Raw genomic sequence first — 23,420 nt, forward strand, 5'->3', positions numbered from 1 at the left:
TGGTGCCTTCTGAGCTGCTGGCAATTTATAGAGATACACTAGCTAGTGTCTGTCCAAAAACTGTCAACAATAAATTTTAGGATCCGAACTGAGCAAGCTAGTCAGGACAGCTGTTTCTTTCTTCAGAAGTCCCCCAGTCATTGGAAGAACTTGGAATTAATGCTTAGATTATGGTTAGCCTTACTCCAACTCTGTACTAAAGTCATACAGGAGGGTCTTCCAAACCGGAAAATGTGCACTTTCTATGTTGTTCTTACAATGGTCTCCCCTGTCTTGTCTGCAGTGAATATATTCAGTAACTTGGGGTTGTCACCAATCATCTATCATTCAGGAGGACATCTAATTTTCCTCCGGGTTTCCCACAGCAAAGTCAATATCTAGACTCAAAGCTAATGGGTCGAAATGGAATGGGCTGCTGATGAAGTGGGAGATGATACTTACAAGCCACCCACTGGAATTGGGAGAAGGGAAAGGACTAAAATGGGGACTGAAATGAAGGGTTAACTTGTCCAAGACTGACCTCTCCAGTCTAGCCCCCGACAAAGAAGGCTGGCCTCCTGCGCAGCTCAACGTAAACCATCTAGTCTCAGTGCTTAAGTCCATTAATTTGGTCAAAAGCAAGGCTTGAACTTAGCTCATCATGGGGAAGAGGAGCGAGGAAAGTGCTGGTGCTTCCTCAACTATGAATGCTGGTGTGGTAAACCCTACTGCTAGTTTGCCTGCCCACCAAACCTCACCAATAAAGCTGCAACTGCAAGGCTTGGACCCCAGTCCCTCATCATGCCAGAGAAGAGGCTGGCATTGTATCCAACCACTAATGCTGACCTGGCAGGATAGGATTGAAATGAAGGCTGTGCCACTCATCTTGCTATTGTTCCCTGGCCTCAAATCATACCAAAGGAGGAGCTGGTGTTTCCCCAGTCATGTCTGGCCCCGATAGACCTCTGTGTGCAGCTCTAGAATGAATGGGAACATCTATTGATCCAGTGTCTGAGAGCTTTCTCCAGTGCCCCACAGACACAGTGAGAATGCTGCTTGTCCATTTGTCCTGTTTGCATAATAAAAACCTTACAAATAAGGTCACAATTCTGAAAGAGATACAGATTTGTTCCAAGTGTTTTTCAGTTGATGACTACTCCAAGCCAGACACCCCAGGTAAAGATCTGAAGATATTTGACCTGAGGAATGAGACTGCCAGCCCTTGAGCCAAAGGGAACCAGGCCATGCCGCACACCAAAGACCCATTTTTAGCAGCAGTGGGGACTTGAACCTGTCTACTGTTCATGACTCTGGCCAGGGAGCGCTGCGTGGGGCTCTGGTCACATTTACACCAGTGGGATGAACATGACCCCTGACTGTAGCCATGTTCCCAGTCTCTGTGGCTCTGGCTTCTGCTGATGTTCCTCATTTGCTCTGCTATGGTTCCCTGAGTGTGCTGGAGCCCTGCCAAGGACTATAGCCTGCTTGGTTGGGCCCTGACAACCTACCCGTTGCCATCTGCCAGCTAATGTCCCACTTTAGCATGAATGAGGGCACCCCTGGAATCAGGATGCTGCCACCTGCCCCTGGGCACAGCTGCCACCTAGCTGTTGCTGCATGGCCTCCATTCGCTTGTCTGGACCAATCAGATCAGATATGCGGAAGCTGGGCCATCATCGCCTCAGAGGGAACCCTCTAGCCAGGTAAGTCCCCACTCCACTCTAGCCACATATTCTTGAAAGTCCTAATTCACTTTTTTTAGGGTGAAAATTCTACCCCATATTACAGAACCTTCACAGATAATTTTCACCCTCACTAGGTACATCAAACACTCAAAGTTAATCTCCAGAGTTTTCATCAACACTGACTTAGTTGTTTTATCTGTCAGGCAATAAAGGTATGATTCTAGGGTTTATGAACTATTTAAGGGCTTAGAAAAATATTTTAGATCTGACAAAAGTAGTTCCAAAACAAAATAACACACTCTCAAATGATCTCAAAAGCAAAAGCCTTTACAATTCTTCATAACCCAAACTTTTTTTTTTTTTTTTTTTTTTTTGAGACGGAGTCTCGCTCTGTCGCCCGGCTGGAGTGCAGTGGCACAATCTCGGCTCACTGCAAGCTCCGCCTCCCGGGTTCACGCCATTCTCCTGCCTCAGCCTCTCTGAGTAGCTGGGACTACAGGCGCCAGCCACCACGCCCAGCTAATTTTTTGTATTTTTAGTAGAGACGGGGTTTCACCGTGGTCTCGATCTCCTGACCTCGTGATCCGCCCACCTCAGCCTCCCAAAGTGCTGGGATTACAAGCGTGAGCCACCGCGCCCGGCCATAACCCAAACTTTTTACTTATGAAATATGAGTGCATTTCATCATCCAATAGGGTGGAGCATCTAAACTCGAGCAAGCCAAGGACTTGAGAGTGTAATCTCATGGCAGACCCTCCCTGACTGCTCACATTTTCCAACCTCATCTTTTCCTTCAGTCGCTGTGTGGCTGCCACTAAGTGGTAGGTGCGACCATGGTGCCGTGCGTACTAACCACAGGGCCCATAGGCAGAGTATTTCTTGAACAAATGGGTGCATAGATGAATGAATAAATAAATTAAGCAATGTATAAATCCTCCAACAGAAATATTTTAAGATATTTTTAAAAATCAGAATGAGAGGGGAATGGGGAGTTGTTGCTTAATGAGTAAAGAGTTTCAGTTTTGCAAGGTGAGAAAGTTCTGGAGATTGGTTGTGCAACCAAGTGAATATACTTAACACTGCTAAATATACTTAGAGATGATGAAGATGTCTAAGTTTTATGTTATGTTTTTCACCACCATAAAAAATTGAAAAATCAAACAAAATTTTAAAAAAGTAGAAATAAAATTTACAGAAAAATTCAAAATACACTTATGACAGCTATCTGAATCTCACTACAGCCACTCTTCAGTTTCATCAACACAGGCCTGACTAATTTGTCCTATTTTCACATAATACGTATGATTTATTCTATGGCTTCTTTTGGGGGGGGTCAGTAATTGACAGTTCCATTTGACAGTCCAGTCAGAATTTGATGGTGCAATTACAAAAACAAAATAAAAACAATTTTACTTTCAATTTTATATAAGGAAGAACTTAACCCTTTTGTACAGTTTGAAAAATAAAACCTGACTTTTAGCAACAGGCTAGAAATTTTTAACAAATTTGAAATAACTTCTCAATTTATAGTAAGCCATATCTCCTCAGTGTGTACATTTATAATCACCTAGAGTCTCTGCACTCAGAAATAACTACTGTTAACATGTTAGTGTATTATATATGTACAACATAAATATATTTTACATTGTTTTTATTCTTATTTTTCTATTTAATGTATCAGGAGCATTTTCTGAAATTAACACATATTTGGGGTTTCCTATATTAATTTGGAATAAAATCCAAAGTCCTCACCTTGGCCTACAAGCCCCAGTGTGATCTATCCTAAGCCTCCCTGTCTAATTTCAGCTTCTTCCACTTCCCACCTTCCACTCACTGTCTTCTAGTCACACTGGCCTTCTTGCTGGTCCTTAGGCAATGATCAGCATGCACTTGCCTCAGGACCTTTGCACTTATTGCATCTTCCCTCTGGAACCCCTTTCTTCAGATTTTCACAAGGGCTTCTCCCTCATTTCATTGCTGTCTCACCTTATAATAGATAAGCACCTTATATAAAGTGATAACCATTGTGTATCCCCTTGCTCTACTTTATTATTTATTGTAGCACTTAACACTGACTTAATATTATATTATACAGCTATTGATTGTTAAGACCTGGTTTTCCTAGAAGAATGTAAGCTCTACAAGGGCAGAGACTTTGTCTTGTTCATTCTTCTATCCCCTGACACTAGGTTCTAAATCACCATTTGTTGAATGAACCAATGACTTTTGCTTTAACCTATTTCATGACTGCACAGAACTCTGTTGCATGGATGTTGCTAAATACATTTAGCTAATTCCCTTTTCTGGGATACTATAGATTGCACTGCAGTGGAATACTTAAATATGTTCCCTTAAATACAGTAGTTTTCCACTGTTTTATCCGAGTTAATTACATTGAGTGCAGCAGCTTCCTAGGATCCCCCTTCCCCTTGACCCTCCTCCCACAGTTTGTATCACAGACAGACTGGTATCACACTCCTTTCCTTGCCCTCCGTGTACAGAAGCTTAAGTCCAAGCTCTGACTGCTGGTGTGTCCCTATTCTACCTTCCCACTGTGGTTTCCCAGAGTGGGAGGAGGGGGGAGGGTCACAAAAAAATAACTAAGGGGTACTAGGCTTAGTACCTGGGTGATGAAATATCTATACCACAAACCCCATGACACAAGTTTACCTATGTAACAAACCTGCATATGTACCCCTGAACTTAAAATAAAAGTTAAAAAAATCATTTAACTATTCCAAAAAACACCCTACACTTCCCACTGGACGCAGGTTGTCCCTCTTACCAGTTGCTCTAATTATGCTTTAGTGTACACTGTTCCCTCTTCACAGAATATATTCCTATTTATTTACAAGCCTAAATTCCACCCATCTTCCAAGTCCCTTGCCAGTCCCTCCTGACTGCATCGTGCCTTCCTTGAATCTAGTCTGCATGATCTGTCACTTCTCTAAGCTTTTCTAATACTCCCTATGTCTAGCCATGCATGGTGGTTTCTGACCACATTCAGGCACTTCATGAGCTTTAGCTACAATCACATGAACTACAACTTCCTGAAGCACTTTCAAAGTCCTATGCAGTCCTAGTCACAAAATAATAAATATTTTTAAAATTTAGCAGTTTCACCAAAGTAAAAACTTTTATGCAAAATGAGATAGTGTTTGAGGGAAGAAATGGCATTATTCAAGATCAAATCTTTTCATCTTTCCCTATATTTTCTTTGCATATTATCTACACACTATTCTTCCATAAAAATTTTCCATTCTTAAATTCCTATTTGCAATCCTTGATCAGCCACTATACAAAATCTATTTCTGACAATTTTGTTGTTGTTTTAGATTTTGGCTTGTCTTAACATTATTAAGTATGAAGTTATTTTTAAATGAGTATTTCATTCAGGAATTATTTTAAAAATCATGATGAGGTGGTATGTGAGTTATACAGATATTTCTTGGTTTTCATATAAGGGGCATGGGGCATTATGAAAATCACAAAGTATAACTTTCATTCTTTTCATCCTGTGTGTGGAGGGGTGGGGGAGGATGCTTTCTCTTGGTGAGGATGTTACCGGGTGGGAACTGTAGGCTGAGCACTCAGGCAGAAGCATGAGCAAGGGATTCTGCAAAAAATATTCTGCAAGGAATACTGAAGCTGGGTCCATAAGTCACATGGTTTTGCTTTTTGATATCAATAATATACATGATTATGCTGAAATCTCAGGTCTTTTTCTAGACCACCAAGTGTTTTTCCATTGTGTGATCTCAGGATCCCCCAAAACACACCCAAGACATCTTGGCAAATGCCCACTCACCATCTTCCTCGTAGAGAAGACCCATATGCATGTGTGCCTCGGCTTCTTTCTTCCCACAGTCAATTTTGATCAGCTGAGCAATCTTAAAACATCGTTCATAGAAGTGGTTCCTTACCCACTTGTCTTCAGAATTATTGAAGTAACAGGCCAGAGCATACAAGTTATTATATACATCTTCGAAGGATTCTTCAAAGAGAGAAAAGCACCATGAGTGGCATTAGAAAGATGTCTCATGGCACACCCTTTAGAACGGCAAACCAATATCATGACATTTATTTCCTATTTTTCCTTAAAGATGTGATTACCAATTTTAAAAATTGGGTCTAAAAGCAAAAAATAATTTATTTTAACTATTATATTAATTACATTAATTAAAGGATGTGCAGATGAGTAAAGCAATAAAAGCCTTTCTGAAAACTTAGAACATGTAGGAAATTGACACTATCTGGTTGAAACAGGAGGCTTTAAGATGTAGGACAGGACAATACCTACTAGCAACGTGCTCAGCGCTTTTGGAAGAAAGGATTATGTAGTATCATTGAGTACTTTTCCCACTGGAGGTTTGAAAGTACTTAGAGATTCTAGAGATGGCAATGTTTCTCAGCCATGGCAAAAGATAATGTAAATGAAGAAAGCAGAATGCATATGAAAATACCAAGGTATTTCATATCATAAAAATGTCACGGGCCTGATAGATACAAGAAATGATTATCAGAATGACCCTATAAGCTCCGTATGCTTTCAAGCAATGTTTCTAGCAATACAAATTTCTAGCAATGTTAAGAAAGAGTAGACTTCTATGCTTCTGTTTTCTATGGGTATTTTTTTGCTTGGAATGCATAAATACTAGTCGTTTTTACTCAGGAAGTTGTTAAACTCTTGTAGGTTTTTTTTCCTAAAGGGTATCTAACCTATATCTACATAAAAAGTGTGTCCATCAATTGTGAATCAGTCTTATAAACCCCACTGTGATAGTAAACCTGAATGAATATGTCTATGTGTTAATAAGTCGTGCCTCAGTCCTGTAAATTCCACTCTAATGGTGAATGTGAACAAATTCATAATATTTATGTCTTTCGTATTTATGCGGAAAGCATAGTTGTATTATAAAATGCAGTGGTCTCTGGGTTACCCTTCCAATAACTTTTTAATAACAATCATTATATATTAGAATTCACTGATATTAATTGTTCACGACTACCAGAGAAGTCAACCCACATATTCCTGAAGAGATTACAATTATGAAAAATATTGCCCAGTAGGACACCTATAAGATTAAAACCAAAACTCAGAAAAAATGAAACAGGTTGATTACAACAATGGGTCGTTTTGCAAAACTGTAAGTCACCCCAATGTTTCAAAAGAAATTTCTAAAACCGATTCTATTCCTTTACATATACTTCTTTAAAATTCCAATGGAAATTAAGATTTATATCAAAATAAATTTAATAACTGGAAAACAAAATAAAAAGTTCTCCCTGTCCTGGAAGTTGCTCGGGATTCCGGAGAGCCATTCTGCTTTTCAAGGACACTCACACCAGGTGACAGCTCAGGTGAAAAGTAGAGCATAACCTAAGTTATTTATCTGATGCAAATACTCCCACCTCAGAATACTTCTGTGCTTTGTCTTTCCATTATGAACTTCCTACATAATGTGAATACAACACTAAAGTCTGTTTTGTAATATTTCATATTCTTGGTTATATTTACTGATTAGAGAGTTATTGCTTTTAGAATCCAGTAAGTAAAACATTTCATATTTTCCACTTTAATAAAAAGTATATATATATATATAAAATTAAAAACATATGCAGTCCTGAAACAATTTTTTTATATTTTAGTAATTAAACTTTAATGTAAAAATATTTGCAACATTTCATAAGGTTTTTTTTTTTTTTTAGGAATGAGTTAGATAAGCTACCAAGATTACATATTGAAAGACTACTTGTCAGCTAAGCTGTTTTTCTATGAAAAAAAAGGATGGTTTTCTAGAATATTAAATATAAAAGAATATATTCAAGTTTCAAATCTTTGGGCAATCCAAATACATGTCCAGTGCCCTTTACAAAGGCTACAAGTAGCCTTCTCTCCTTGCGTAGACTACTCCCTTGAATTGTCAGCAGGTATATTCAGAAGATGAAAATCAATTTTATTGTGGGTTTCTTATGCTCCTTAAAAAGAAGATTCTACAATAAAATACATTTGGGAAACATTTTTGCAAATTTCCTTTTTCAGTAAACCACACAATATACATCAGCATGCTAGATGCTCTGATCAGTCCTGCAATAAATCAACCTGCTTAACCTCAGTGTTAGTTCACTGGGTATTTCTCAAGCTTCTTTTGCCAGAAAATTGTTTTGTTTTGCTTTACATCAAATCTGTAAATACGTGTGGCATTTTGCTTTAGTAGAACATAATTTGTGTATCTTAAACAAACATTGTTAGAAAAAAATTGCTGCTCAACCCTTAATAAATTTAAGTCAAGTGTAAATAATGTTTGAATTATCTATTGATTCTCTTACCCATTACCATTATTGTCATCTCTTCCCTAGCCCCATGGGGCATAAGGCCCAAATCAGATGTCACAGATGGCACAGCAATGATTCACGACAATGGATAATATTTTTTAGAAAAAGTATCAGGGACAAAGAAACACTTTAACAAATGGAAAATCCCAAAAAGAAATGATTGGCTTACTTTAAACACACCTTTGCTATAAAACAGCAAGTGTTTTATAAAGTAATTTAAATAACTCTAGGTTACTGCTCTGTAAGTCTCAAGAGATAGAACTGACCTGAGATGACTATTGTTAGCGCCATAGCTTTGATTAAATGAACTTCACTGTGACCCTAGAGTGATGGTTCTTCCAATGAGAAGCAACGAGAATGCTCAGTTATATGCTATCTCAGGAAAATTGTCTCTAACGTCACAACCATATAGAATGGAACTTTAAGATACTATTAACATATTTCTATATTCTAGGCATACATACACATTTTAAGATTTAGGATTCATTCAAGTTAATAAGAGTGAATGTGCATTTCTCATTTTCTGGTACATCCCTAATTCAAACCACAATTTTCCTCCAATAAAGTTCATGTGTTGAATGTGGAAAAAAAATTATAACAATTTTTGAAAAAAGGTGACACAAATGTTTACATGTCCTTCAGCTAAAGTTTTTCAAGTAATACTTTTGTAATAATTTTAATTTTCTATATTTCAACCAGACAAAAGCCACTGCATTTTGTGGGGGATAATCCTACAGAAGAGACTTTGGCTATTATAACATTGGACTTTGGGCCAGGTGTGGTGGCTCACGCCTATAATCCCAGCTCTTTGGGAGACCAAGGTAGGAGAATCACTTCAGGTCAGGAGTTCGAGACCAGACTGGCCAACATGGTGAAACCCTGTCTCTACTAAAAATACAAAGATTAGCTTGGCATGGTGGTTTGTGCCTGTAGTCCCAGCTACTCAGGAGGCTGAGGCAGGAAAATTGCTTGAGCCTGGAAGAAGGAGGTTGCAGTGAGCTGAGATCACACCACTGCACTCCAGCCTGGTTGACAGAGCAAGAGTCTGTCTCAAAACAAAACAAAAATTTAGACTTTAACTTTTCGATTGGAGAAACATTTTTACTTATAGTAACTTTTCTTTAAGAAATATTATATATTAAAATGTTTTCTACCCTGAAATAGACTATTTGGCATTTTAGGTTCTTATAAATTTGAAAAAGCTTTATGACAAGCTGGCTCACATCTATGACACCTTATGATAAGTGACATATTTAGCTTATATTTACACTATCTCCAATGAAAGCCTCAATTTAAAACTGAATATGATAAAATTCAATGGAATAAAACAGCTAATGAGCAAATATTATCTTAATTAGTTCTACTTTCAGTTTAAATATCACTGTAGAATTTTGGGCAAATACTAGAATGTACATTGTTTTGTTTTCTTTTGTTTGTTTTGTTTTGAGATGGAGTCTTGCTCTTGTCACCCGAGCCGGAGCACAATGGGGCAATCTCAGCTCACTACAACCTTTGTCTCTCGGGTTCAAGCAATTCCCTGCCTCAGCCTTCTGAGTAGCTGGGATTACAGGCGTCCACCATCATGCCCGGCTAATTTTTTTGTATTTTTAGTAGAGACGGGGTTTCACCATGTTGGCCAGGCTGGTCTCGAACTCCTGACCTCAGGTGATCCACCCGCCTTGGCCTCCCAAAGTGCTAGAATTACAGGCATGAGCCACCGCGCCCAGCCAAAATGGAGGTTTTTTTTACAATAGCACTTTTTATTTACAATAGTTAATTTCTTGAGAAATAATTGTAAATAATATTTTAAAGTTCACCAAAATATTTTTTTCACATCCATCCTGAAGTGAAACCCTTTTCATAATATAAATAACCACCTCCTATCCCACCCCTGCCACACACACACCCTAGTTCATTTGTTTTGTTGTTCACATTTTTGTGTGTCTCATATTCATAAGTCAGGTCACAACCTGACGGGAAATATGTATTGGCTCCAACAAATAGACACTCTTCTAATGTTGTTTACATGACTCCGTAAATTTTCTCCATGGTACCATTGGGTAACAAAAAGTTGCTAATACCCTATTTTGTCATAGAAAAGCCTGAAATGACATGTAGACATCGTCATGTTGAGGCCTGAGTTTTTCTTTTTGAATCCTGTGGTATTTTCCCCAAAAAATTTGGAGAAAAGAATAATTTAGAATACCGAATTTACATGCCAAATTCTAGAATTTCCTTTTTTTATTTGATTATAGATGACTAGTTAAAATGACCAGTTCCTAATATGTAACTAAGAAATATTTATGACAACAATATCAGTATAATTAGTGTAGAGATGAAAATATTTAATACTTGGAATGTATACTAACTTTGTGGAAAATTTTGAAATACAAAAAATTTATTAGAAATGATGTAATGGAAAATATAAAATTGACAATTTTATTTGCAATTGTGAATTGCAGGATTTTCATGTCTTTTTACTATTTACAAAATAAATTCTCCGATTCAAATCAGTAGGACTTCTTGACCCAAACTTCAAAGCCCGCTATCTAAACTTAGGAAAATCAGTGTGATTTTCAAGTTATAGTACTCTTTGAAAGTATCTCCTCTATGAAAGTCAACATTCAGATTACATATACAGAAAAACTGTAGAAAGGTTTAAACCTAATAATAGAAACTATGTTAATTCATGGGGAAGTTCTGGAGATATTATTAGGTGTTATGTGTTGTCTTCCCTGGCTCGGAAGGACATCACCAGAATGCCCCCGTGTCTGGGCAGCCTCATGATCCAACATTCCCTTTCCTTAATTCCATAAAGACGCTTAATTGACCGGGTTGAAGTGTGCTAAGTTGTCTTAATGTTTCAAATTCATACATGAAACAATCTGGAATCTTCCCCCAGGAGCTCGCTGTTCTGGCTCCTTCTGTGCTCTGCCCACAGTTCCACCACTTACCTTTCCTCTCAGCCTCCTCAGCCCTGGTCAGGTAATGGTAGAAGTAATCCAGTTTATCAGGCTGCTCCTCCAGGGGCTTCTGCAGCCAGAAGAGGGACCTGACTCTCGCAGCCTCCCTCAGGGCATCCCACTGCTCCATCAGAGCGAAGAGCTCGGTGAAGGACTTATGATAACCATCTCGCAGCATGTCCACACAGATATTCTTCTTGTAGGAGTTCCTATAACTGGGAATATGAATCAGAACACTCTCAGGTTTATGTTAATCCTTTCAGTCTGCACGGTATTTTCATTCTCTAATAATTAAAGGTTGAATCATGTTGCCTTTTTTCCCTCAGTGAAAGCACTGAAAACTATCAAAAGATCTTTGCCTCAAACACTTACAATTGAACAACTTCTGTTTAATGAAAGACGCCAGGAGCTATCTAAATACAGTAATTTTAATGAAATTACATTATAAACATATCAGTTCCAGAGCTGAGCTCCATTTGATAAGGACAAATAAGCTAGTTGACTGATGAATATTAAAAAATACTTGATACATCAGCCTCCCACCAAAAAAAAAAAACCTCAACAAGTCAAGCAAAAATAAAACTTGCCATTTAATATCCAAACAATATTCTCTCTATATTAGTAGTTTCGCTGTATGTTACGGAAGTTCATCATTCTTTCATTCATGCAGAGAATATTTATTGAAATCTATTACTATGTATTTTTTAATTATTTTCAGTTAGAATTAAGTTAATGATTAATAATTATATTCTAACTTCAATAATCAAATGCAAAAAGATAAAGTGACAAACGAATATTCCATTTAGTCAAGCGACAAATAGATACTGAGTTTCCTACTAAGTGCCAGGCACTGTTCTAGACCAAATAGATTCCATGCCCTTGTGACGCTTACATTCTAGGGGCAGAACGTGACTAACAAATAAGTAAGCAAATGAGAAATAATTTCAAATCATGAAAATTTCTAGAAAGGAAATAAACAGAATTGTGAGATAATAGCTGTGTAGTGGCTATTATTCCATTAAAAGAACAATTAGATACCAAAAGATACAGCTTTTATACCAAAAGATATAGCTTTCTATTCTTTAAAAAAAATAGGACAAATGACATGATGTGATACTACTGGCAACAAAAATTCACCGTGGAGTGGAAACAGCCTAGACCACCAAGATTAAGTCCAGTTTTGCCTCACCTTCCTCAGTCTCCAGTCTTCTCATCTCTAAGCTGTGTATATTAGTATATGCTACCTACATCATGGGATTCCTATAGGAACCAAATGAAATTAGGTGTGTGAGAATACTCTGGGAAATGTGAAATCTCACTGCTGCTTCTCAATTCCTCATTATGCATTAGATTCACCTACAGAGTTCAAAAAAACAAATAACAAAACAAAACAAAGTGACTAGATTTGCATCTGCCAAGGATTTCTTATCCAGTGGATCAGCTTAGATAGAGAACAAACAAATAAGGAGTGGCAAGCAGGAGAGTGTTGAGACAGGAAGTTTAGAAAAAAGGCAGGGCCCAGATCACGAAGAGACCTTACGGTAAAAACAACAGTGAGAAGTTTGGACTCAAAGCTGGGAGGGAGGTAGAGCTATTGGAGATCAGAGTCAGGGAACTGACGTGACAAGACTGCATTTTACAAAAGTCATCTGGAAGAAGTGTCCCAGCTGAACTGCAACCTTCCCCTATATGGCAGTCAGATTGTTACAGAACTAGTCCATAAAGAGAATAAAGAGACCACATGGATCCTAGGCCAAAAGATCAAAAGCCAAAATTTGGTATGAGAATAAGATATATTTGAAATGGGGAAGAGAAAAGGAATAGTGGTTGTTGCTTATTCCTGTCCTCCAATTGCGATAGAGGAGGAAAGTATGGAGAAAGGCAGTGAGATGCTTGGAGGGCCATGTTCTTTCTCTTCCTCACTCCAGTCAAATGGAGGGGCTCGGAGAGTAGAAAAGTCAACATCCTGTGAAATGCAGTGGGAGCCAAGAGTAGAAAACACTTCCCATCTAGGGTTCTTGACGGCAGGGAGGATTACCAACATCCCTCTCCCCACCTCCCCATATGCAAGGGCATGCAAAGGCAGCAAAAGTCCCTGCATAGCATTTCTAGGCAGAGGAGGACCAGAACCAGCCCTGTAATTGCCCACAGCCCCCTGAATGGTATAGGAGAAGGGACTTAATATTCCAGTGGGCACCATGTGTGGCCCAGAAGTTACTGGGAAGAGAGGGCTGATATGTCTGTCACAATGTCATCTGGCCATAGCAAGGAGATGTATCCTAAAGACTGTTCATGGGCTGCCCACTGGCGACTGAAGGAAGACACAGCTAAGGCTGAAATGAGCAGTACTGGGGAGCTCCTGAAGGGTTCAGGTCAGCTTATTTCCAGAGCTGATAGAACAAAGATGGATCAAGTACCTCAGAGAGGGACACATGTAAAGGACCTCATAAGCTAGGAATGCATTCAGCTATAAGTAAAAGAAACTTGTCTCACAGTGCTGTGAAAAATGGAGGTTTCTAATTTTCTTGCCTAAAGGCAGGCAGCTGAGGGCCTTGGTTCGGTAGCCTGGCAAGTTCAAGGCTATGTCTCTGGGGTTATCTTGACTTTCCCTCCTTCTGGTCCCTTACTGGTTGCTACAGGGCTGCTACAGCTTCAGACATTATGTCTACTTTCAAGACAGGAAGAAAAGGGAAAGTGGGGTGGCACTGGCATCCCTTATTTTAGGGAAAAACAAAACATTCCTGCAACCACTAGCAGATTTCCACTTGTTTATTGGCCAGAACCCTGTCACAGCCCCACTCCTCACCTTGGTGCAAGGAGTCTGGAAAAACAAATACCCTGCCCGCTCTTGGTCATGTTGCTGCCCCCAAACAAAACTAGAGCTATGTCTGCAAAGATGGAGGAAGGAATGGATACTGGACAGACAAATGCAGTGACAATTACAAAGTCCTGGAAGTCAGGGATGTCCAGTCTTTTGGCTTCTCTGGGCCACATTGGAAGAATTGCCTTGGGCCACACATAAAATACACTAATACACTTTTTTTTAGCTGATAAACTAAAAGAGTAATCACAAAAAAATCTGATAGCCTTTTTAAGAAAGTTTATGAATTTGTGCTGGGCCACATTCAAAGCCATCCCGGGCCGCATGTGGCCCATGGGCACTGGGTTAGACAAGCTTGTTCCAGGTCAAGATCTGAAAATAAATGCTGTTACCCCAGGGGGTTACCAGATAAAATGTAGGATGCCTAGGTAAATTTTAACATCAGATAAACAATGAATGATTTCTTTATTAGCAGTATGCCCCGAATATTGCATAGAACGTACTTATTCCAAAAAAAAAGTTTCTTGTTTTTGAAACTCAGACTGAACTGTATGCTCTGTATTTCTATTTGCTAAATCTAGTAATTCTACTCCGCTAAAGCCCCCAGTAGTGCGACGCTGTTTCTGTGTAGGAAAATAGGGTAAGGGGAAGAAGTTTTAGAATCTTGAACAACCTGAGAAACTGCCGAATTGGACTGACTTTACCTGAGAGTGACAAGATTGGATTTTTACACTAGGGAGGATCAAGGCTCAGGGCCAGGAATTAAAATTAAGTTATAAAAAAATAAAGACTTTCAATTTAGCATTCTCGAGTCTGTGAGTCAGAAATTCACACCTGATCCAAGAGAAGGGAAGGGAGGAGGGTAAAACCGGGAGCAGGAAGAACGGATGGGAGACCGGTGGTCGCAGAAAGGAGAGGTGCTGGGGGTGGAACCAGGGTAAAGCTGGAGGGATGGACAGAAGTAGGTGAATTCAAAACATTTTAAGGAGACAAAAATATGGGTTGCTTGGTGATTCAGAGGATATAAAAGGTGAAGGAAAGGGAGGAGCAAGGATAACAACCAGGTTTTGGGATTGGGTAATGGGTAATTAGTAATTTGCTGAAGAGGAGAACACGAAAGGATGAACAGGTTTGGGGAAAGATAATGAGTTAAGGTTTAGATAATTGGAGTTTCAGGAGCCTGAGGGGACCTCCACGTGTTACCCTAGAAGGCAGTTTGGGGGGTGACATAGGAGGCCTGAGAGGACAAGGGGTTGGAATCTTGCCTCACACAAGCAATGCCACCTTTGTATGTGTATGCACTGGCAGCCAGCCGATCATCCTAGGAGTGAAGAAAACATTTGGGGGCCAAAATGAAGAAAATTATAAATAGATAAAAATTAAAATTGACCATAAATGATACAAATAAATGCTAGATAGGGCAGTTAGAAGGCCCTCTCAGTTCTAATCACAACAGGGTCAGAAATCCAGAAAAATCACTCTCTGGGCCTCATTTTCCCCACCTGGAAGATGAAGGTGCTTTTGCTGGATTTGGTCCACCCAGCATCTAACTCCACATCCACAGGAGGCACATTCTAAAAGTAGTTCAGAAATAACCAGTCCTACGTTGTGTGTAGTCTTGGTGGCATGGAAATTCAGGGACTCCCTAGCCAAGGAGTGGGTTATTGACCCAAATTAGGCCAACTGGCCTCTCTCCCAAAATTCTGAAGCCAGAGGCAAGCAACATAAAGGTGTAGGAGGTTGCTGGTGCTCAATCAATCTGGAAGAATCTTGACAAGATTCTCTCGTAGTTCCTGCTACCTACGTCCATTTGAGAGGGCTGAGTCTGGTCTTTTTCTTCTGATCTGGGTTCTCCTCTAAATTCCACTATATCCTTTCAATAAAATCATTTCCACTTGATTTAGTCAGAATCCATTTCTGCTGTCTGTGACCAAAGAACACTAGGTGCTTCAGAAGGGGTTGGACAATCATTTCCACAACGCCTTTCAGCTTCAAACATCTGTGATATATAACTAATATCAATTTTTAAAATTTCTGGTACATTTTTAAAAAAGATCATTCTTTACAGATGATGTTACAAATAGAAATGTATTTAAATATGCATATAGAACTATGCTGGTATCATCTCTATTTTTTACACACATGCGCACATACCTATGCATACAAATATGCTACTGTTTAAGTCTCATTGCTAATATTTGAGAGCAAGAAAGGACAAATATAGTGGTTTAATAAATAGGTTCCTATCTAAACCTTCATAGTTAATGCAAATTATTTCTTTTAACCAGAAAATCTTCTTTTATTAAAATAAATCGGCTATTGGAAAAAAAGGAATGTCAATCTCTACCATTATATTTGAATTTCTCAGGTTTTAAATTTCATAACAGAGAACCATAGCCAAAGTTCACTTGCTGTATGAAAGAATTGTTTTAAACACAAATAGAAATATAAACAAAACTCAGATTTATTCGCTTAATCGTTATTTCATTTGGCCATAAACTTTTTAGGCTTTGGTTTCATTTACACATTAAAAAACTTTTATGAATATTAGTCTAAATTAAAAGATGCTGTTTTTAAGCATCAGAAAAAGAAAAATCTTCTTGAACTGATGCCATGATACTGGATGAAAATAGAGAACGCTGGTAAAATTTATGGAGAGATTTAATATTACGAAACATGAGGAGAGTTCATCTGACAGGAAAAAAATGTGCCATTCACAGAAGCAAAAGTTGTCACATTCGTGGACATGCTGAATGTATCCTAAGGAAGATCTTTGCCACTGCAGATACTTGGGGCTGCAATAGGATAAGGGATGCAGCTTGAGAATGCATTTGAGAATGAAATTAAGTAGTCAAGCATTTCATAGGGGTTTTATTGCCATTTAAGGGCATTATTCATTCAATGGAGATGCTGTTAACTGTTTTGAATTCACATCAACATCTCCCTAAAAAAATACAGAGATTAAAAAAATCTAGAAACTGACAGAAAGCAGAACTGAACAATATGGCATAACTCTACAGCAGGTGAATATGTAGAGATGCTGGGAAATGGAGAATTTACTGCTAAACAGCCATGGAAATATTATAGTGTTTTAAAATTCTACCTTAAACTATTTTGAATAGCTACTATTTATAGAGCACCCACAATGTGTCAGGCACTGTGTAGACATCATTTCTAACTGGCACAATAACTGTATAAAGTACTACTTCAGTTTTTACAAATTAAAAAACCTGTCTTCAGTGAGGTTGTGAATTGCCCAAAGCCATACAAGTTATTAATAGTAAATGGCAGAGTTGGAATTCACACCCAGCTCCCTCTGGTTGCAAATTCTGAATTCTTCCCATTTCCCTACATTGCCTCCTATTATATCATGTATTGTTGCTTTTTCTTCTTCTCCTCCTCCTCCACACAATGTTTTGTTTATTTGCATTGATTAGGAATTTGATGTTATTTGACAATTATGATGCAACCTTTCAATTGGAAAGCCATTCTCTTTATCCATGGCAACCCATGTTTAGGTTGGGTTGGAGACAGAGATCAGTATCATTTTGTGACTCCCCCAGAAAATCCTTCTCTTTAAAAGGAGAGAGCAGACAGCCAGCAGCAACCAGGAAGAGCAAATTAAATGGCTATGGTTCCCACTCAAGGGTGTAAACTCTAACAGGAAAAACACTGACAAAGACAAACATTTAAAAGGATAAAAAGCATATACTTCTATAAATATAAAAAAGATGAATAGATGCAATGAATAGAAATTACAATTTATTTTACTCTCTCTGCACCTAAACTAATACATCTAATAAGTAATATAAAACCACCTAAGTAGGTCTTTGTATTAGTTATTAGGTGAATTTTTTAAATCAAAGGCATTATTGTATATTCAATTATATGACTGATACATTTAACATATTTTTTTCATAGGATAAACTGAATTATGGAATCAAGATGAAGCTTTACATTCAGTGAAATATTTCAAAAGCGGTTCAATAAAAAAACCGTACTTTAAAACAAGATCATAAAATTTTCATTTAATCTGACAAAGATAAAATCAAAAGATATGTAATATCTAATCAAAAGTCAGGATAATACTTTTATTTCATTAAGTTAATATTTATAAGTCACGAGTGGGTTATCTATGTGTCAGTTATAACAGTTTAACATTCATATGGTAGGGATAAATGTTATTGGAATCACCTATGGGATAATTACATTGACTTAAATTAATACTTAAATAGCTTCAGTTAATATAATTTCCTTGGAATAAAGTGAATCACTATTCTTACCTATCTTTTTCAGTGTAGGTAGATATTATGTATACTGTAATTAGAATGAAAAAAGTCATTTCTTGACATACACATGCTAACTGATAAAAATTATATGAGTTGTTTATGTTTTATAGTTTTTGGTAAAAATGCTATTTTTTCCCAAAAGCTAAAATAACAATATAGCATTTTCCTAGAAATATAAATGTATAAAGATAGAGAAGTTAAAAAGATAAAAAATTTGACTGTGTTTAAAATGACTTTTTACTTTAAAGCCATATAGAATTACAATGAAAACTGAGAGCATTTTTCTTAATTTTACACACTTAGGTTGTTCACAATTATTAGTCATAGTATTGATTAGCAATGATTAAGAATTGGACTACCAACAGCCATATATATATATATATTTTTTTTTTGTAAGAAACATTAGTGAGTTAAGATTTTCAGAATTCTTAATTTATTTTCCATGCACTTCAAAATATAGCAAGAAAGAAGTTTCAATACAAAAAGGTCTTTAAATTTAAAGGATTTCCAATGAGTTGACTGGTCTCTGGGGGCATCTACTGGAAATTTAGCAAACTGCAGTTACATCATGTAAATTTGATAACTTTCATTATCCATCCTAATACAGATATTATTTTAATTGATATGCAAATAAGTTGACACTCAAGATAAATGTAAAGTTATGCATGGTATTCTATCTCATCCGTCTGGTAACAACAAAACTTGTAGCTGTCTATGAGATCAGTTAACAAATATTCAACTGCTAAAAATGTAAATAGGGCAGGTAGGTGGCATATCCTAGATTAACAGTTTTCAAAGCATCCAATTCTTATTTTTGGAAAAATTAGAAAAATATTTTATACTTAAACATTCACATATTTAATGAGAAATGTTTATTAATCCAAATAAAAAACATATATAAAACACTTTTAAATTATGATAGATTCTCTAAAACAAATCATTTTGTATCTCATACATCCACCAATCATAAATAATATGACTACTGCTTATTTTCTATATGATTTAATTTAATTATTACATGTTAACATTTCAAAAAGTAGAATTTAATATACTTGGATCAAAAGAATCTTTCATTATAGTTAGTCATTACAACTAGAATTCATCATTAAAATGAACATTGTTCTTAATGTCTTCTAAACATTTCAGAACCTCATTAAAGAATATTGAACATATAATGAACACAATACAATCATTTCAATGTATTATAGTTTAACATATTTTAATTAAAAAGCTCTTTTTATAATATTATCTGTCATGACTAATCATATAATTTTAATATCACAGCCATTATAATGATCTTGATTTTTTTGCAGAATTTATAAATCATATTCACTTTGAGAGAAGATTAAAAATATAATTTGAAAGTATAAATATTGTGATATGCTTATATTGTACCATTATATATTTTATATATTGCTGTAAAATTTATATAATTTATATATAAGTATATATACTTTTTATAAAATACAATTAGATATTATATACTTTATATATTATTTATATAATATCTAATTAGATATTATTTATATATTATATTAAATATATATTATTTATATAATATATATTATTTATATTATATTAAATATTATTTATATAATATCTAATTAGATATTTTTATATCTAATTTATATCTAATTTATATATTATATATTTATATCTAATTTATATATTATATATTTATATAAAATTATGTTATATAAATTTTATATTATATTACTTATATAAAATTATATAATTTTATATTATATTTTATATTATGTTACTTATATAAAATTATATACAATTTATATAAAATTATATTATATACAATTTATATAAAATTATATTATATATAAAAATTATATAGAATTATATTATATATAAAAATTATATAAAATTCTCCTTGTAAAGATTCAGATAACATTTTATCTTCATTCCAAAGAAATCATCTAATGCAACATATTAATTTATAATTTTTCTAGAAATTTCTTAGAGTTGCTATCCAAATAAATGATTTCATCTTTTATTATATGAACTGAAAAAATTAAGCAATATAAAAATATTACCAAAAAGTCAGAATATAAACATTAATATAGCATTCTGTTTCAGTTTTGATTTAGACTCAGTTTAGGTAGATAGGCCAATTTAACAATTTTAAATATATAATTAAAATCTGCCCCCCAGAACATTTTATGGAATAGAATTTTTATGTGATTATCAAAACAGTTACGCGTTTACTAATTTGAACTTTAGAGGAAACTGTTACATATGCAAGTTTTGCTTTGTACTTTTGGAATTTTTATCTATTAATAATGAAGAAAAGCATAGTCAGACTTTCAACATTTTAAAAGTATATATACAAATTGAAAAATGCTATTTTGAAAAAAAGTAACCTAAGTTCAACCTTTATTTTTTAAAAAAAACTAGTAATAATTAAGGGATAAAGTTTATCCTCTGGTATTTTGTAAATAGTGCTATCACTAATATAACTCTTTCAACGAACAATAAAAATATCTAAAAATTTGATCAGTAAAGATTCCCTCAATAGCCTGATAAGAATTCATTTCAACATGGGTGATTATATTTTAGAAGTTATGGAATATTTATGTAGAATGGGACAGAAATTATTTCACAGATTCTATTTTGATAGAACTGATGTTTTGCATTAAAGGCAGTCACTTTTTGTGAGATCAACAAATGTTTATAAACCAAACAGTATTTTCACTGATGATTATTAACAAATATCAGAGGAAAGCATGCTTATTTAGCAAATAGTACAGGACTACAATCTTTACAATAACGTTAGCTAATTTCCTTAATAACATAAAGGCATTTTTTATGTGCCCACCTGCTCAAAGTGATTTATTCAAGTCATTCCCATTTAATCAAATATTTGAAGTACAGTAATTGTTATCAACCAGTAATGGATAAACTATTTATCATTCGATAGAAAGTATTACCAAAATAGTTACCCACGGTAGCTGTCGCACAGCACTTTAGCATTATTCATTTTCTTTATTGAAAAACCTCAAACACACACATTTTAAAAACTTAAAAAAATACTGTTTGTTTTAGAAACATTTGTTGATCTCACAAAAAGTAACTGCCTTTAATGCAAACTTCTTTAGTAGTTGGGTAAAAAAGGATTGGAAAAAAAGCTCCTTATATGAGGTTAATTACATATGCAATTTTGATAAAAGTCTTATTACTTGCAAAATCCTTTGAGAAATTCAAACTTTATACAAAATAATTTGTGCAGAAAAATTTTAAGCCAAAGATTCCACATGGAAAGATATTAAATGAGTGTTAAAGGAGAATTTTTCAGGGACAGTATTTTCAAGCCAGGGTTACAACATGACTCCAAACACCTTTGGCTAACTGCAGCAAATCATACAGATTCTTATTCTTTTCTTTCAGATTACACTGTACTTCTCTACTATAGAAAAACCAGTTAAACCTAAGCTGAAAAATAAACCCTGGAAATAATCTTAGCTTTTAAGTTGAGTTATAACGATACAAAATAAATTCAAATAAGTAATAAAATTCTGGTGTATTCTGTGTCCTAATATAACAAGAAGAAACATGAGGAAAAGGGGGGAAACAAAAAATGAGCTTCATATCACAGGACTGCAAAGAGTGGACTAAATATACATGTAAATTTCATCATACTCACTCATCAAATGACCATTTTTGTCTAAATTAGTATTTATAATTTCTATTAACAAAAAACTCCATAGAATATGATATTCACTCTGTTGTGTTCTTCTTTTTAAACCACCCATCTTCACACTGATACTCTGTTTTTTGAAACGTAATTCTATGATACCCTCCACATTTTTTGAAATTTTATTGTTTGGAAAACTTTTTCTCAAATAACATCATTTAAAATTTTCTTTTAGCTCTCTATACAGCATTATAAATAAAAGAACTATCAACTTTCCATATATATTCAGGGAAATATCAAACTTTTAATAAAAATGAAAAGCTGGAGAATATAAAGAACAAACTTAGTAAAAACAAGTTGCATTATAAAGAAAACTTCAGCTCACTGCATTTTTTTACTAAAGTATGTCATACATTTTATCTTTGCAAGAGTTTGACGATTTTTGCAAGTAAAATTCTGTTTCCTCCACACTTGCTAATAGTCATGAGAATCTGTAGTTTGCACCTTCCCATTAAAAATGTATTGTATTTTTTGAAATTATTCACCCCGCCTTTTATCCAGATCATGTCTTTGAAAGGAGGAAGTAGATAATAAATGGAATAATTCATGATTCCCCATTAAATATGAAACTTTCTTTTGCAGAGTTTAGAAAATGAAGTTCTACATAATGTACAAAAGTTGATTAGAACTTTTTTAACCTTTTCAAGAAAAAATCTTTCGTATTAAACAACTACTTGAGGAGCTTTCTCTGAGAAAGGTAAAACAATCAAATCTTTACACCTATAGCTTCGTCATATACATTCTAGTGTTGCTCCCTCTAAACATATATTTCCTTATAACACTTTAAACATATTAAAAAATAATGGCAAGAAAAATAGTATACATTGAGCTGTAAACATGACAAGTTTTTAAGAGAAATATAACATGTTTAAAATACAAAGGGAAAAAATCACATAAATTAAAAATGAAAACAAAACATTATTCATGCCCTTTTCAGTAATGTAATGGAAGACAGTGTAAGGGTAAATAACAAAAACTGCACGTATATTTCTCTTACTATAGCATGTCTTCTAGTGAAGTAATGATATTTTGTCATGAGAAAAAAGTATATACACTTATAAAACTTCTCTTTTACAAATCAATCATTGGTACTCCATTAACTACACTCTCTTGCACCCCTTTTTTGATAAAATTTTTAAAAAGAAACCAAATGATTCTTAGGCTGACTCCAGTTCTATATTTTTATATATAAATATTCTGTATGTCTTGGGTGAGAAATCTATATGTCTTGGGTGAGAAATTATATATAAATATTCTATATGTCTTGGGTGAGAAATACGTTAAGAGAAATGTCAAGTTCTGACTACTTAAGAGCAGCAGTTGATCTCATTTCTTCTTTGGGTTTTTAAGTTTCTATTATAGAAATAGTTCCTCATTTGACTCAACATATTTTGATTTTCCTCTTATCTAAAAATAAAATTAGAATATATTTCCCTATCAAACTTGAATGCTTAAAAGATAACTACCAAACTGTAAGTCATGCAAATAAATCTTTCATATTATGTGCTCTTTAATTACCATTGCAAAGTAAGTATGCACTGCACACATGAACAGTGAAGCCATGAGTTTTCACAGACTATATATATACAATAAACTTCCAGAACATAATAAAAACTAAATTAATAAAAACAAAAAGTCAATGGA

The 23,420-nt window shown here is 35.1% G+C and overlaps 1 protein-coding gene across 1 annotated transcript in view; it reads right to left on the minus strand.

Annotated features, from left to right (window-relative positions):
• The window catches only part of TTC29 (tetratricopeptide repeat domain 29), a 314,056-nt gene that overhangs the window by 269,295 nt on the left and 21,341 nt on the right, over nt 1–23,420 (minus strand). Inside the window, exons 4-5 of the mRNA XM_030815182.1 lie at nt 10,955–11,178; nt 5,473–5,658 (exon numbers count right to left, since the gene is read on the minus strand). Of these exons, the coding sequence (XP_030671042.1) occupies nt 5,473–5,658; nt 10,955–11,178 (410 nt within the window). The remainder of the gene's footprint in view (nt 1–5,472; nt 5,659–10,954; nt 11,179–23,420) is intronic.

Source organism: Nomascus leucogenys, chromosome 7b (assembly GCF_006542625.1).
Source record: "Nomascus leucogenys isolate Asia chromosome 7b, Asia_NLE_v1, whole genome shotgun sequence".
In the NCBI taxonomy this organism is placed as follows: domain Eukaryota; kingdom Metazoa; phylum Chordata; class Mammalia; order Primates; family Hylobatidae; genus Nomascus; species Nomascus leucogenys.